The sequence below is a fragment of the Heterocephalus glaber genome, unplaced genomic scaffold, assembly GCF_053883595.1.
Source record: "Heterocephalus glaber isolate CG9 unplaced genomic scaffold, H.glaber_assembly_v1.0 deba00001673, whole genome shotgun sequence".
NCBI classification, from domain to species: domain Eukaryota; kingdom Metazoa; phylum Chordata; class Mammalia; order Rodentia; family Bathyergidae; genus Heterocephalus; species Heterocephalus glaber.
Window position 1 is genome coordinate 4,774,173 of NW_028258410.1, and position 16,809 is coordinate 4,790,981.

The 16,809-nt window shown below is 38.3% G+C and overlaps 1 protein-coding gene across 1 annotated transcript; it reads right to left on the reverse strand.

The window, feature by feature from the left end:
• Window positions 1-12,463: 12,463 nt before the first annotated feature.
• On the reverse strand, window positions 12,464-13,401 carry LOC101722841 (olfactory receptor 5B21). The gene is given in 4 exon segments (XM_004841189.2): window positions 12,464-12,579; window positions 12,582-12,963; window positions 12,965-13,344; window positions 13,347-13,401. Coding segments are annotated over 4 exon segments (933 nt in total).
• Between the last annotated feature and the right edge of the window lie 3,408 nt (window positions 13,402-16,809).

The following is a 16,809-nucleotide window of genomic DNA, read 5'->3' on the forward strand; positions in this document are numbered from 1 at the left end:
GTAGTAGGTCATTTTTCTAGTAGTCCAGAGTCAAACTAGGATGCCTATTGCAGTGTATTGGCTGGACAGTGGGGAAAAACACATCCAATGCTCCTTGGCTAACTTACAGGTAGTAGAATTTAGTACTAAATGGATTAGATTTACAGTTCTGTGTAAATATCACTGCTCATTATCACCCTTGGAGGGAATGCTTGCACCACAAGAATATCACAAGAAAAATAAGAAGCCAAAGGAGATTTGGTCAGTTGGTGTTCTCATTGCTGAGACAAAATACCTAACACCAAGTGTTAAAAGAAGAAAGGTTTACTTGGCTCACTGTGTTAGTTCATAGTTGGCTGGCTCTAAGGCAGGGCACCATAGCAGAGGAAAATCACAGATGAGAAAGAGTCCACGGCGCCCAGAAGGTAGAAAAGCAGTGAAGTGGCAAGCAAAAACAACAGTTCTCTTTATGTCCCTTATATTCTATCCAGGCTACCCACCCTTAATAGGGGAGCACTCACAGCCAGGTTGGGCCTTCCCGTTATCCACACCCCATACTATGCCAAACCAATCCATGGATTAATTTTGTAATAACATACCCTTGTCCACAGCATCACAACTTCATCCCAGCACTCCACACTCCAGATACAGACACCTCTGAAAAGTCCACCTATGACCACATGAGGCTTTGGGGGGACATCAAGAGTCAGGCCATAACTGAGATCATTTTGTAATTTGGGATAAGTATTTCAAGAGTGGTTCATGGAGCAAAATTGCACACCAGACAGGCAAGGAGGAGACACTATTGCCAAAATAGGACTGATCTTCCTTTTTATTTAGAGGAAATGTTTTACTTATCTGACTCAGAAGCTTGGTTAGTGCTTTCTTTTTTAAAACGAAACTTGGAGCCATCCTTTGGTTCACAGGTGTATGATGTTTGTGGTCTCTCTTCTTAAGTTTCAGGTCTCTAATGTCTTGAGATCAATCCCCATGCAAACAGGTGTGGATTATCTCTAAACCTCTGAGGCATGAAAGTGCAAGTACACTTTTTGTGGAGCCCAGTTTGAGGATCCTCATATTCAAAGCCAAACAAAAATTGAGAGCTAGGGTCCATGGGATTAGAAAACAGGGTTCCTAGAGAGCAAAGATAGAGAATTGAATTAGGTTCATTCTCTATGAAAGAGGTTGCATGAATTTGCCACTGGAGGATTAATAGGCACCACAGACTCACTAATGATTTGAGATCTTGTATTGCATGATATTCTCTTGAAAATGAGCATGTTGCATGGGGACTTCTATGGGCCCAGCAACCTTGTAGCACAAATCGAATCAATGATGGGTTTTATCCCCATCTTAGCTTCTTTGAGGGTATAGGTTAGGGCTCCTGAATTGAATGATTATCAGGGTGGCCTTGACAGATTTCCATGGGGACCATTGCACCATGTATAAGAATCAACTCATGGAAAGCGAATTAGGCCCAAGGGAGCCAGGCTGTAAATGTTCTTGGGACTGAGGGCATAGGTTATTGAAGTTTGACTGACAAAGTAGAATTCAGAAGGAAGAGAATGACCAACAGTTAATTTTGGTGTCACCAGAAAAGCAGCTTGGAAAAGGAAATCATCCAATAGGCAGAGTAGGGGCAAGGAAAATTGACTAATTCACTCCTTCAAGGCCCACAACAACTGAGGAACAGGATAATAATTTGCCTCAGTAAAAAGTTAGAATTAGGCAAGATTCCAAGTACCGAGAGGAATGAAATCTGCCTTCCCAAGTTATCTGAGGCTCCTGCAAGGTGATGGGGATGTTCCTATGGGGAGATCACCAGGCTTCCAATGAGCACTGTTGTCTTCTAGGCATTACTCACTAGCCACCATGGCAGTGGATGTTCTCATGCCCCTCTGAAAATGAGGCCAGTCCTTCCTCCAGTGCCAAGCATTCTCATCCATGTTCTGAAAGGTTCAGCAAGGACTCAGCTTTTCAGGGCACTCATTTTCCCAGTGCCCTGATTGCTAATGCTTGAAGCATCCAGATTTGCTTCCATCAGCCTTCCAGTTGCTCTGATTGCTTTTAAGTACTATGAGCTTTTTCTTGAGCCTTATACATGTCTGCATTTTTCTTTACTCAGTTCCCATTTGTATTCTTCTTTGCCATGGTTGTTAAAGACTGTTAACCACAATGACCAATTGACTTATGCTAGCTTTGGGGCCCTGTTGCAGTTTCTGGAGCTTTCTTCTAATGTCAGGAGTTGACAGGCTAATAAAACACTGTCCCAGGATTATTCGGGCCTCTCTAGACTCTGGGTTTAAATTGATGCATTTACAGAGTGCCCCTTTGAGCTAGTGTTGGAAAGCCACTGGATTTTCATCAGAGCCCTGACTGATAGTCCTGCATTTAATGTGATTTACAGATTTGGGTATGCCCTTGCACATACCCACTAAGATGGCCTGGAGGTATAAACTCCATTTTGTTTCTCCACCCCCAGTGTTATAATCTTATCCACATCTCTGCCCAAATTTCCTGTCAGTTGGCTAGTTATCACCAGGTGCAGCCATAAAAGCCATTATCATTGGCTTGTTCTGCAGCTTCTAAAATCCTTTCTCTATTGCCAGGAAGAAATCAGGATGAATTTGACATCTCTCCAAGGCAAATCAAAATCCATTATCAGGTTATGGGATCTATCGACCAACTTCTCAGGTTTCTCAAAGAATTTAATCAGTCTCTTTGTATTGATGAATACCTATGACCAAAAAGGAGACTAGAACTCAGATTGTACTCTCTGGATTTGCCACTTCAAAATGGGTAAGAGGCTAGCAGGTTTAGGTATTGACTTTCCTGAATCTGGGCCATTCTGTTAGACAAAGCCAAACCTAGGTAATGCAGCTGTCTTCATCACTTTGGGGCACTGACAGAGCAGTTTAGTAAGAAGGAAGGTTATGGGGAGAGGAGCTCACAAGTGGAGTTCCGTAGCAGCTTCAGCTCCTGAGAATGGATTAGCTCTATGGCAAGGTCAGGCTTTCAGTAGAGGGCCATGAAACTTAGATGAAACATTTCCCATGATGGTTCTGAGCCAGAGGAGTAAGAACTAGGTTGTGGGAACCTTATGTGGCTCCAATCCCTTGATCATCCCCAGTCTATTTGGTCCCAGGATGTCCCCTGAAAAGCCAAACTCCTTAGGATTCAGATGCCAGACATTTCTGGCCTTGCATGGACACCAGTGGCACTTTCATAGGACCTTTGGATCTCGTCATTTGGCTCCCATCCATTTATTGAATAGGGGTCTAGAATAGTGTGCCCTACTGAATGGACATCTCTAGCCAATGATAGACTCACATAACATCACAACATACCTGTCTGAGGAGGAGTAAGTGCTTGCTCCTTGGAGACATCAATAAACCCTGATAAAATTTTCTTAATAAGTGCATCCTGGGACCTTGGGTGACAGAGGTGAGTAATTTGACAAGTGATCTTCAATCATGTCCCACTATCTGGGTGCTGATAAGTTTTTCCCACTAACCATTGAAAGCAGGGCAGGTAGAGCTTGCTTGCTCACAAAGATGTGAGGACAGTCTAATGGGAGAGGGGCACAGTTGGTGGCAGTCTAATAACTGGAATTAGGACAAGAAATGAAAATAAACCAAGGAAACTGGGGAGGCCTCCTGATCTGATATTAATCTGGAGGTGGGGAGGTGGGTCTCTGGATCCTTTTACCACTAGTAGGTGAGGCAAGACTCAGGTGTAGCATTTGAGGTCTTGTACAGACTCTTCATACATTAGCCCCTTTCTCCATCCTCAACTCACTTGCACCCTGATAACCCACATCACAAAAGGGTAGGAGTTTGCTGGCAGATGAAACTTCACAGTGAGATATCACTTAACAGCTATAGATCACATTCCAGTGTGGGAGGCCATCCTGTTGATTATGCCTAAAGCAGGGTGTGAGCAGTGCAGGCTGTACAATTGGCTTGCTTTAAAAAGCGAGTGTGGCCAGAGATTATGTGACTCATAGGAGTATTGTGGATAGTGAAAGTGTCAGTGCCAACCCCTTACACCACCAAGGGCCACAGCAGAGTCCATTGAAATGGACCATGAAGCTTTGGGCCTTCACATGGCAGCTGAGGTCAGGGTGACTTGCACCCAAATTCCATTCCCAAAATTAAAACTTTCTTAAATGAAAAGACAAGGTTAGGGCCAGGGATTTAGCTCAGTGGTTTCACTGCCTGCTGCACAAGCACAAGGATCTGAGTTTGATCCCTGGTACCAAAAAACAACAAAAAAAGAAAAGACAAGGTTAATTTTTAACCACAACGTATATCTGATCTTTTCTGTTCTTAACACAATAATGTTTTGTCTCTTCTCTTCCAACATTCGCCTGCATCAGCAATTTATCCCTAGCAACCACATGTAGTCCTTTTACCCCAACCTAGCAATTATTGTGTCACCAATATATAACAGTGGTTCTGGCTATTCAGGGGTTTTACTTGCTCAAGCACTGGCCTTCCCAGTTCCCTGTCTCTCCCTTTAAGTCTGTTTTTAAGTCTTTCTTCTTGCCATGTATCATAGCACTGAGCAGAATATTGAGACTCTGCAGGGGTCCACAATATTCCATTAAACATATGTAGATTCACTTGACGCCAAAATTATCATAAGAACACTGGAACCAAATAAGATGGAAGCAGTAATACAGCTAGCTTTAGAGAAGCAACCCCAACTGACTCTAGAGAACAAAAATATCTGCAAGGTTTGGCAGGTGACCATAGCACCAAAGAAAGTCATGGCAGGCAGATGAAAAGAACTTCCCCTTCCTCAGGTAAGCAAGTCTCTCCTACCAGCTGAAAACAGTGGCCATGTTCTTTTCATCCTCCCTCTCACATGGTGGGACACACGAGGAAACATTCCTGGGGTCATAAGAAAATTCCCTGAGTCACCAGCTCCTACTTTCCAGCTCTGTGCCTCTCTCTGATAACTAATATCAGAAAAAAAAAATAAAGAATTCGAGCCTTCTGAGAGATGGAAGACCAAGATAGAAGGGACAAGAAATGGATTAGGACTTTCTTAGGGGAGAGAAGAGGGAGAAAAGTAAATCTATGGACTTCTTCTCAGTTTGAGGCCATAGATTTCACCAGGTCCCATGGATAAGATCAGTTATCACCTGAGTGACCACTGAGTCTGCACAGGTTAAAACACCCAGCCACCCAAAAAGGGTAAATATGGCATCAGGAAAACTGAGCTTGTGCCCTTCAGGTTTTTTTTTTTTTTTTGGCAGAGTCAACCATTATATCTCAGACTGATCCCAAACTCTCTGTAGCCCAAGCTAGCCTCCAGCTTGCAGTGATCCTCCTGCCTCGGCCTCCCAAGTGCCAGGATTATAGGTGTGTGCCACAATGCTCAGCTTATGCCTTTCAGTTTTGAGATAGAGATAGAGAAAGAGAGACAGAGAGTGACAGAGAGAGACAGAGAGAGATCAAAAGAGCAGAGTAGAGGACCCCCCTCAGGCTAAACTGTTTAGGATCCACAGGTGTATGTGGAGTTTGGAGATTGCTTTCTGTGGTGTGATCTGGAGACTGGCTTCTCTCCACTGTGTTTCAGGTCCAGAGTTTCCCATGCTGGTTGTGTCAGAAACTTTGCTCAGGCACTCACTTGTTTTGGCAGCTTAGGAGACTGTAGCTAAGGAAAAGAAATCCCCAAGCTTCAGGGGTTTGTAGCAGAAAAGTGGTTGCAGAAACATAAACCTGAGTGATGTATGCAAGGCATTTTGCCTGTAGCAGAGCCTAAAAGTAGGAAAGAGAAGAGAATAAATACAAAATCTCCTCAAAGGGGATCTCACTTCCTGGCTCACCATGATGTTACCATGGGTAATGCCATCCCAGGTAGATTCCTAGTTTATTGTGCACAACAGAGAACTGGATGTTGCATGTTATGGTAAGGAAAGAGCAAAGTTTAATTAGGTGACAGTATGCTCAGAGTGAGCCAGCTCATGTTAGCAAAAGTAAAATGGCACAAGTACCAAGGACCCTGCATTTAGGAATTTAAATGTTGCACCACATGTAGGACCCCTCCCATTGGGTTTTCCAGTGCATGATTGACAATGTGACTGACAGGGTGTTGAGTCATGTCAGCTGTGTGTATGACATGCAGCCCATACTTATGAACCTTCAATGAGCTCCAGGTGAAGAAAAGTTACCATAGGTCATGCAGGAGGATCTGGTACACATACATTCTGGTTTGGGATATTGGAATGTTCTAGGGAAGGCTTGGGGCTCCTTGTTTTACTAATTTCTGCCTATAGATATTTAGCCTTAGGACAGATGCTGGGGATTTTTCCTGGGACATTGCCCAGGCTCAGGTGAGTGGAAGAGAGTGGTCCAGCAGCAAGTGGAGAGAAACAGCCCTGTAGCCCCAATTGTACTGTCCATATTGTTTTGCCAAGTTCAGTTAAAGTGCACAGTCTCTTACAGTCTGACACACTACTTGACCCAATTGATGGAGAATTAATGAGATATTTATTATAATAATGATGCCTAATATATCATACATGATAGTGATAGCCTTGGAGGTCATAGCCAAACTCAGAACCCAGTAGATTTGCAATGTATATGTAGTTTAAGATATTTCTGTTCCCATTTCAGTCCCTACCTAACTAAATTTCCTCTTCATCTTGTGTACTTGACAGCTAAAAGTAAAAGCATGACATTGGAATAGAAATGGGTCAAAGTTTACAAAGTATTCTTCTGTTGAAATTTTCAGGAGGCTGTGTTGACATGCTTAAACACTGCAGAATATTCAGTATGCACTAAAATGGATTTGTTTAGTCATTTATATTAACATGTACTTAAATAAAATGGACATTACTTTAGGAATCTTAACATAAATAAATAAAAATGAATATTGTTATGTTAAAAATTTATAAATTATTTTTGTTACTGTCAAAATTTAATTCAATAAAATAAACATATAATTTAAAAATCCCCTTATCTCCAGGAGAATGCTAAATGTTATACCCTCAGGATAGTTTGTAGGCTGAGACATTCAGGTCCAGGAATTGTGGGCTGGTTCTTCTTAGATATGTGCTTCTCAAAAATTAATGAGTTCTGGACATTCCTGGGAATATTATTCACATTGAAATGTTGGGTAAAGGAGCAGACTCTTTCAAGAAAACTAGAAGACTAGGTATTTCCTATTTTTTAATCTCACTTTGACTTTCTGCTACTTTTATGGGAAAACTCTTGGCCTAACTCTAATCTTATTGAACAAAAAGTAAGGTGGGGGCAAGGAAGGTTGACATATCACTTACTGAGAAGCACATATTGGGAAATCTGTCTCTAGCAGAGAACACATCTTGATTTATCATTGAAAGATGGATATTAAATATCTACCACAGAGCTGAATCCCATAATTTCTCCTTTCTGTGCTCTCTAGGACCCAGTTCCGTGGAGTGAACCTGGTGGCTGCATTTGATAAGTCCTTTCTCATCTACCTCCAAAGTTGGCATGTTCTCTCTTGATGATTTTCTTTTAAATTTGTGGTTCAAATTGGATTCTCAGAGTCTTCTATTCATTCAGAATGATTTTATAAAATATTTGGAATTGTTTCTGTAATCTTATTTCATGACTTAAAGCCTTTTCTGAGTTTTTATTTTCCTTTTTGCTCCCATACTGTTTTAATACTGAGAGGTTAAAATGGACCTTTGAAAATTAGGAATACTGATCTTCCTCATGCTAAGAGGGAAACATCCACTGCCAGCCCTGACACCAAGTAGAACTGATATTCAACATTTCTTTCTGGCCCCCCTGGTGGCCAAAACCTGGCTAAACCTATATCTGCACCTGAACTGGCTGCTGTCCTGCCCGCTGTCCTGCCCCTTCTCCACACTGCAGTGATTCGGTGTCATTGAGGGTGGAATAGCTGAGCCGCCTTCCCAATTTGGCCACATTGTGAATAAATTATTTGACCATTTATACAGGCTTTCCTGCTACTCTGGATGGTGTGTTGGTAAATGAATCAAGATGATCTAGGCCCAGATTCAGGCTTCTGCCTGGCCCTACTGGTAACAAAATGGAGTCCCGAGGGGATTAGTGTACCTGATGGAGTCACTTGGACCTGACACTTGCAGCAGCTTTGCCTCTTCTACTCTGTCATGGAGGAAAGGAATAAAACTTCAAACCAGAATCAACTTCCCTGTGGCAGTTTTAGTAAAATGGAAAGACAATGTTTTAAGAACCCGTGGTCCTAGGTTTGGAGAGCGCTGGTGCATGCTCACTGACCATGATCACTTAGTTTTGTTCTTCTTTTCCCTGTCTTCAGGAATTCTTGTGAACCAACTTGGAGCTCTTGAGACAAACTTAGGGCTTTTCATGAGCCAGTTGGCAGTCCAAGTTTCTTGAACTGTTTGTTAGAGAGCTTTGTTGTGTTTTGCTTGGGGATCTGAAGCATTTCAGTGTACCTTAAAGAAATTTGTGCTGCTTTAAGTTTGAATAAAGTGGTTTTATAATGGTGTGATTTGAGCCATGTAACTGAAAATGCACTCTGAATTAATGCAACTGTGCCAGAAATTGTTTGGAGTAAATACAGTTGGAGTGATATCCACAGCTGCTTTATTTTTGCCTTTTTGAACTCATTCTTTCCCGTGTTTGAATTTCGTTTGTAGTTCTGCATGGTTAAATTATATATATTTTTTCTGCTACCTGAAGTCTCCATCTTCACCCAGGGAGGGCCCAAATCTGTGGTGGGTTCCAGTGCAGGGCCCTCTGTGCCAGGAGATGTTACTGTATGCTGGGCCCTGGGGAATCCTTCCCAGGTCCTTGGTGTCCTGAGAGAGAATCAGACAAGACACACAGGAAAGTTAGCGAAGGTACACATTTACTGGAGGTGGAGAAGAGCAAGAGCAGGCCTGTGCCAGACTCACAGCAGCCCCTAGCATAAGAGAAAGGGGTCATTGGTGGCTGAAATTCCTGGACTGTTTTCTCCTTTGCAGATAAGGACAGCTGTTCTATCCAAAGCTCACTTGGCCTGGCACCAGCTTTAAACTGCCCTCCAGTAAAGCTCACTAGGCTTCCTGCCAGGTGTAAATGAAAGGTGAAAGCAGCACTTTTCAGAGTGGCTTTGTGGACAGTGCCTGGCAGCAATAGAATCATTTGGATGTTGGATTCTGCATATTTTCTGGGTTGTTATGACTTTGACACATTCCACCCAGTTGATTTTTATGACTTTGCCCAGGCCAAGTCACCTACCTCAAAGCCACACAGCTTCTTTGGGGTGGATGTTAATGAGCTGTTGTGGCTTGCCCCTCCTTTCATATTGGCTGAGTCTATGGTTTATTCTAAACTGAGTATTGTATTGGACAGGACCACTGTTATGGACTCTCATTATGGCTCAGGCCCACTAATGGGTAACTACCTGCATAATAACAAGGAAAATCCTCAACAAATAATTTAATTTACATTTCTTCATAAAGTAAAATAAAAGTATCATCCAAACTCTCACCATATGATGGCTTGGATTGCTAGTCAATCAAGATTGTATTTTAGGTGTTTGAGGTTCAATATACGTTGCTTTCCATAGCTTAACTACAGCAATTTTTAGATTTTTTTTCTTTTTGCTAAAGAATGGGTTCATATATTGATTTGTATTAAACTGGTGTCTCAGATTTTGTGGATAAACATTAGAAATATATTAGGTGCATAAGAAAGACATAGGTAGTCATAAATAAATTATGTGATAAAAGGAAAATATCTAGGTTGTTTCTAATTAAATTAAAATATTTACAACATATACTAAGTATAATTTCAAGTATTCTTAGCTTCTTAAATCCTATAAAGTAATATATTTAGGCATGTTTAATACATATGATAGAATTTATTGCTTTTCTTATAGTGAGCCAATCCTGCATCCCTGGAATTAAACTGTTTGATCATGTTTCACAATCTTTTTAATGTTTTGGTGACCTGGATTTGTAAGTAATTTATTGAGGATTTTTAATCTATGGTCATCAGGGCCATTGGTCTATGTAGATTTATTTTTGTTGTTTCCTTGTCACATTTGGCAGAAGGGTAATGCTGAACTCATGTAATGAGTTTGGAAGGGTTCCCTACATTTTCATTCTATAGAACAGTGTATGAATCATTGGGGTTAATTCTTTAACTATTTGGGAAAATATAGGAGTGAATCATTATTTGGAGACATTTTATTATTGATTCAATCTCATTAATTATTTTTGGTCTATTTAGATTTTCCATATCCCCTTGGCTTAATTTTGTTAAGTGATATATGTCCAGAAATTTATCAATTTATTTTCTACTTTTTTTTTTTTACAAATTAGTGGTTTTCTCATTATTACTAATTATCCTTTGAATTCTCTGTTATCAGTTATATTTCCTTTTGCAGTTCTACTTTTACTTATTTGGTTCTCTCTCTCTCTCTCTCTCTTTCAGCCTTAACTAAAGTTTCACCAATTTCCACTTTTCAAAGAAGCCAATCTTTTTTATAGATTCTTTGTATTTTTATTTTATACTCTATTTCAATTATTTTTCCTATGCTTTATTGGTTTTTTTACCTTCTCCTCAACTTGGGTATAGTTTGTTTTTGCTTTTCCAAGATGTTGAAATGCATCAATAGTTTGTTTATTTTAAACCTTTCAATTTTTTTCTGTGAACAACAATTGGTATAATTTTCTTTCTTAGTACTGCTTTTGCTATACCTCATCTTTTAGTATGGTGTGTTTCTATTTTCATTTACTTCAAAAATTTTGCAATTTTTCTATGAATTCCTCAATGGCCTACTGTTTACAAGATATGATTTTTAGCAACCAAAAATTTGTAAAGGAAATAAGAAAGCAATCCCATGTACAGTAACTACAAAAAATAAATACATAGGAATGTACTTCATCATGAAACAAAACAATTTGTATATAGCAAATTACAAAAGGGTAATGAACAAATGTGAGAACACACAAGTGAATGGGAAGGTATCCTATGTTCATGTTTTGGGAAAATTAAAATAGAAAAATTATTTATGATACCAGAACAAGCTACAGATTCTAAATAATTCCTATCAAAATGTCAAGAGACAATCTACAGATTAGAAACTATTTTGCAAGCATACATCTAAAATGTTCCAAAGAACCCATAGATCTAGCAAACAAATTTGAAAAATGCTCAACATGACTAATCATTAGGGAAGTGAAATTAAAACCACAGTGAGGAATCCCCTCATGTTCTATAGTGGCAGTTATCCAAAGGAGAATATAAATATAAAACAATTATTTGTCAACCTTAAATAAGTGTGCCTAAATAAATAAAAATATAAAAGCAACTCTGATCAAGAAAATGAAGAAAAAATATTTGTACATTACTTGTGAGACTGTAAGCTAGCATACCCTTTATGCAAATATGTATGGAGTTCCTTTCCACATCTAAAAATGGAAATATCATATGATCCTGAATCCCACTTCTAGGTATTAATTAAAGTATCTGAAGTCAATGTGTTAAAAATGTCTGGACCTCCATATTCATGTGTTCACTTCACATGAAAGTAAAATAATGGAATCAAACTACATGTTCATCAACAAATGAACAGGTGAAGTAATTTGCTATGAATACAGAATTGGATACATTTAGCACTGAAAATGAAATTTTGTCATTTCTAACAACATGTGTGGATTTGAGAACCATTGTGCTAACAGAAATAAACCAAACACAGAAAGATAAGTGGCTGCTTTTTCTCATTTGTATCAGGGTTATGAAGGAATTGAGCTGAGAGACAGAGCTGACTGTTGGTACCAGACCCAGGTGGGTGGAGGCAATGGGGAGATGATGATCAAAGTCCAAAGCTTCAACTGGGTCAAGTGAGTTCCTTCCCTTCCTACAAGATGTGTTACACAGCACAATGGATGTATTACATAAAGTAATTTACATTTTAAACTTGTAAAACCAATAAACCGCAATTGTTCCCACCACATACACAAAATGATAGGTGGTGGAGGAGGGGGAATGTTAATTATAACAACTTAGTTATCACACATGGTATTTATATCATATTGTACCCCACAAATATTTACAACTATAATTTATTAAGTTACATTTAAATAAAAATACAGTATAAAGTAATTTATAGATAGATGATTAAATAAATGTACATTGAGAAATAGTTGTAAAAGTATATAAATATAGATCACACACATATATATGTATTTTCTATATATGTATAGGAATAGGTATGATATAGACATGGATATAGATAAGGTACAAAAACAGAAGCTTGCTTAAGACAGGCTATTACATTTGATAAATTAGATAATTATTTTGGATAAGAAAATTCAAGGTTCCAGACTATGGAGTTAGAGACACATACTTAGGTCAAACATAATATCTACTTGTGTTTGCCCATTTCTAAAATGACTGGGTACTTATTTTGTGTCAAGTGAAAGGTTTTTTTTTCCTAAGAATTTATTCTTAACAGAGTACTAAGAAATTCTGTTTTAATATTGCACTTACTGTGAGCACATTCCACCACACACAGGTCTCATGAGTGCCTTTCTCACTTCCATGGTCCTCAAGCTGTAGGTAACCAGGTTGAGCATCTGGGTGATGGCCCCATAGAGCATGAGAGGAGTCTGTCCCTGGCAGGGGAGTGTCTGCTGGAGGAGGGCCGGATGTAGGTGAAGATGGCTGTGCCATAGAACAGATAGACTACCAGGAAGTGAAAGGCACAAGTGGAGGATTTGTGCTTCCCTTCTGCAGACTGGATCTTCAGGATGGTGGAGATGATGTAGAAATAGGAGATCAAGGTAGTCAGGAAGGAAATGAACACACTGATACCCCCTACCACTAAAACAAGAATTTTAGCCACATAAGTGGATGAGTAAGAGAGGGCCACCACTGGAGGGATATCACAATAGTACTAGTTGACCTGATCAGACCTGCAGAAGGACAGGCTGAAGGTGGACATCATGTGGATGGTATAATTGAGGAACACAGCTTCCCAGATCCCAGAGAACCAGCTGAGCACAGCAAGCTATGATTATAATGACAGAGTAGCAAAGGGGTAAGCAGATGGCCATGTACACATCATAAGCCATAACAGCCATCAGGAAGATTTCAGCTCCAGCTAGGGCCACCAGGAAATACACGTGCAGAGAACACCCAACAAAGGAAATGCTGTGGTCCTAAATCAAGAGTTTGTACAGCATGTTGGGGACAGTTGTTGATGGGGATAAAATGTCTAAGAGGGATAAGTTTGCCAGGTAGAAGTACAGGGGAGTGTGAAGCTTTGCTTCAGTCCTGATGACCAAGAGGGTGGCCCTGTTTCTCATTAAGGTGACCTGATAGATGATGGCAAAGGCCACCAAAGTAGGGTAGCTCACCTCAGGAGGTCAGAAAGCCCAATGAGGATGAACTGAGTCTGTGTGCTGACATTGTAGAAGTCCATCTTCTCTCCACAGGTGTCTCTCTGGAGGGAAGAAATCAACAAACACAGGTGAAGGTGGCAACCAAAGAGCTTAGCGCTGAGAAATTCTTAGAAAATAGTTGATGTGTGGTTAGTGATGAATTATGTCAATTCTAGTTTAGTAAGAGATTTCAGTTTTTTTGAAGTACTGTACTCATGCTACTTCTTTTGTAAATATTTTTTGTTGTTGTTGTTACTGGGGATCAAACTCTGGTCTTTTCACTTGTGAGGCAAGCACTGGAAATGCTGAGCTAAATCCCTGGCCCTGATACTTCTCCACATATTTATCCTTGTGCCTTCATCAGGAGGAAGTCCCATGAATTCTCTATAGACTGCTGACAGTTCCTCTCCTTTGTCATCACTTTGAATCTTCCACATTTTCAGGAATTTTATAATTAAGTGAAATAGAATGTGTGATATTGATTCATTATTTCTTATCTTATCTCAATGACTGAAGTTTTATATACTATCCCATTTCTAAAATATTTGAAGGTAAACATGCTCTATTGAATATTTTTGTGTTGTATGTTTTATACATTTTTATATATCATATATTTGTATAACTTAGAAATTTTTATTATAGATTTGGTGTGTATGATTTTATAAAAAGTTTTTAAAAACTAGGAACTAGATGAACCGGTAAACCTAAATAAGTACTGGCTGAAGGGTTGCACACATGGTGTTTATCTTTTCAGAGTATCTCAACTGTGAAGTCATAGGACAGGAATCCTTTGGAACCTCAAAAATCATATTACTAAGTGAAAACATTAGCATGTACCATAGCTGTCCACACAACCAAAGTGTTTAATAAGCTGACTGAAAGTCTGTGCACACGTACCCTGAGGAATTTTTCTATCATTTAAAAATAATTTATCCCTTAATATCACATATATGTCATAGTAAATTCATAGATAAAAGTTAGTCAGAAAATAAAGTGAAAAATTACTTTCTATGCACCACTTCTAGAATATTCTGCTTGGAGAAAATTTTCAGTGTTTTCTTTTTTCATTTAAAAGTTAATACAAATGACACACAATGATTTATTAACACAGAGGATATGACATTGCTTTCTGCTACCATTTTTATTCTTTTAAGATGTACTTGAGAATTGCCACAGTCCAGGGGATATGTTATATTTATTTCCTACAGCAGCGCTTGCTTTGTGCCATGCTGTGGAGAAAATAATCTTTTATTGGCAATTTCTTCAAATCATGAAATATAAGAAAGCAAATTACAGTAATTTCAAAATGCTTCTATGTCATGCAGTTGATGCAGAGTATTCAATCAGTGAAAATGATTCAAACAAATAGCAGTTGTAATGTTGTCAGTTGTTAGGTTTTTAAATGTTCATGATTAAACAGGCATTAACATTTATCTGCAACTCTGCATATTATTAGTTGGAAAATACAATAGTAAATATATGTAAATATTACAATATTTTGTCTGAAATACTAATTTCCATAATAATTCTCATTTTCATTTTTACTCATTCTTATAAACTTGTTGCTTTAAATCAGACATTATATGTAATAACATTATAATAAGAATAATGTGTTTTTGCCCAATATGGATAATCAACAACCAAACATTAATAATCAAGCAAATGTTGTTCTGTATTTCTCCTAAATTTTGCACTTGATTTTTCATATTTGTCTCATAGTACTTATTGTCTTAATCTGTAAAATGAAGAATCTGTTCATATGGTGAGGGAACTTATATCAACAAACTACTCCTATTACAAAATACTACACCAGATATATTCTAATTTAATTAGAAAAATAAAATGACATTTAGTCAATCATGTTTATAAGGAAAAGTTTTACAGCATTTCTCATTACTCTAAAGGAGTAGTAGTTCATTTACTATGGATTCAGAGTAGGTCCTATCAAACATAATCCCTGTGACTATTTGGTATAAATGTGGAATTATAACCACTCAAATATAATGAGAACCAACATAAGGGATGCACATCTCACATTATCTTTCCACTGGAAATTTTCCAGAAATCAAACTTTCATATTATTTATAATTTACTCACTTGTGTGTAGTCAGTGCTAAATGTATTATACAGTTTTTTATTTCTTTTCAGTAAATAGTTACTTCAAGTTTTTGCTATATAAAGAAAATAACAGTAGCCAACTAAGCAAAAAATATGCATGGTGCTTAAACCTGAACAAAATTAATGTTATGTTATACTTACTATTTCCATGTAAAGAGCTCATTACTATGAATAAGAGAGATTATATTACCAAGAAAACTATTCAGCAAGAAGAACACAGGATGATCAGGCCAACTGACTAGAGCAGTCAACAAAAGTAAACTCATCACTTACATTTAGGACCTATGTTAGGGGTGAGTCTATCATTTATATCAGACCCCTTTCCCAAAGGAAACATTATAGTGAGGCATCTAGAGGGAATATTCCTTTTGTTCAAAACTCAAATTACTTCCAACATATTAATGGGAATAAATATGAATATAAATATAAATATAATGCAAGTTCAAATATAGTGCTAAATCACAGGACTGGCATTTTTGTTTCCTGTAATGGCCTATGGAAAGGGAAAAGAAAAAATTTGTAGTAATTGCATGAACTAAAAAAGTAAAGAATAAGTTTATGTATGCTAAATTTTCCATAACCACAGTAATCAGTCTTTCAACATATATCTATATCATCAAATTGTTATAAACATGCATTTCCATGGCAGATTGACAAACCTTAATGCAGTTTTCTCCCTGATTACATACTTTTAGTTTGTGAAGCTATGTGCCATCCACCTGAAGAACCAAACTGAGAGCAGCTTAGACTGAGAGTGGGTGGAAAACCAAACCCATTGAATCTGTCACCTATAACTGAGCTTCTATTGATAAGCTGATTAAATGATAAAATAATCTTTGTTGATAGCTAGCTACATACTTGCAGTTATAGCTTTGAGGTCAGGGAATATATGTCAGTGCTATCCTGTTTATATTTCTTTAATCTATTAGTTCAGGTTTGTAATATATATGACTGCTTTCCTTGTGTGGGTTTGATACATGTGCATGGCACATCCTAAGCCTTTTTCACATCCACTCCTCCCACCCTTCCCCTTTCAATCCATCGTTTGGTCTTCTTTCTACTTGCAAAGGATCTATCTTCCTTTTTCCTCTTACCTGTCTCTTATTTTGCTTTTTATTTATACTTTGAATTACTATATGGGAAAAACATACAGTATTTAAACTTGTGTATCTGAATTATTCCACTTAACATTCAGCTTTCAAGGTGCATTCATTTTCCTACAGATGACTCAGATTAATCATTCTTTTAGCAGACTAGCTGTCCCCACAAGGATTAAGTTAGAAAAGAGTCCTCTGGAATGGGCCTGTTCCCTGAAGTGGCCTTGGCTGTGT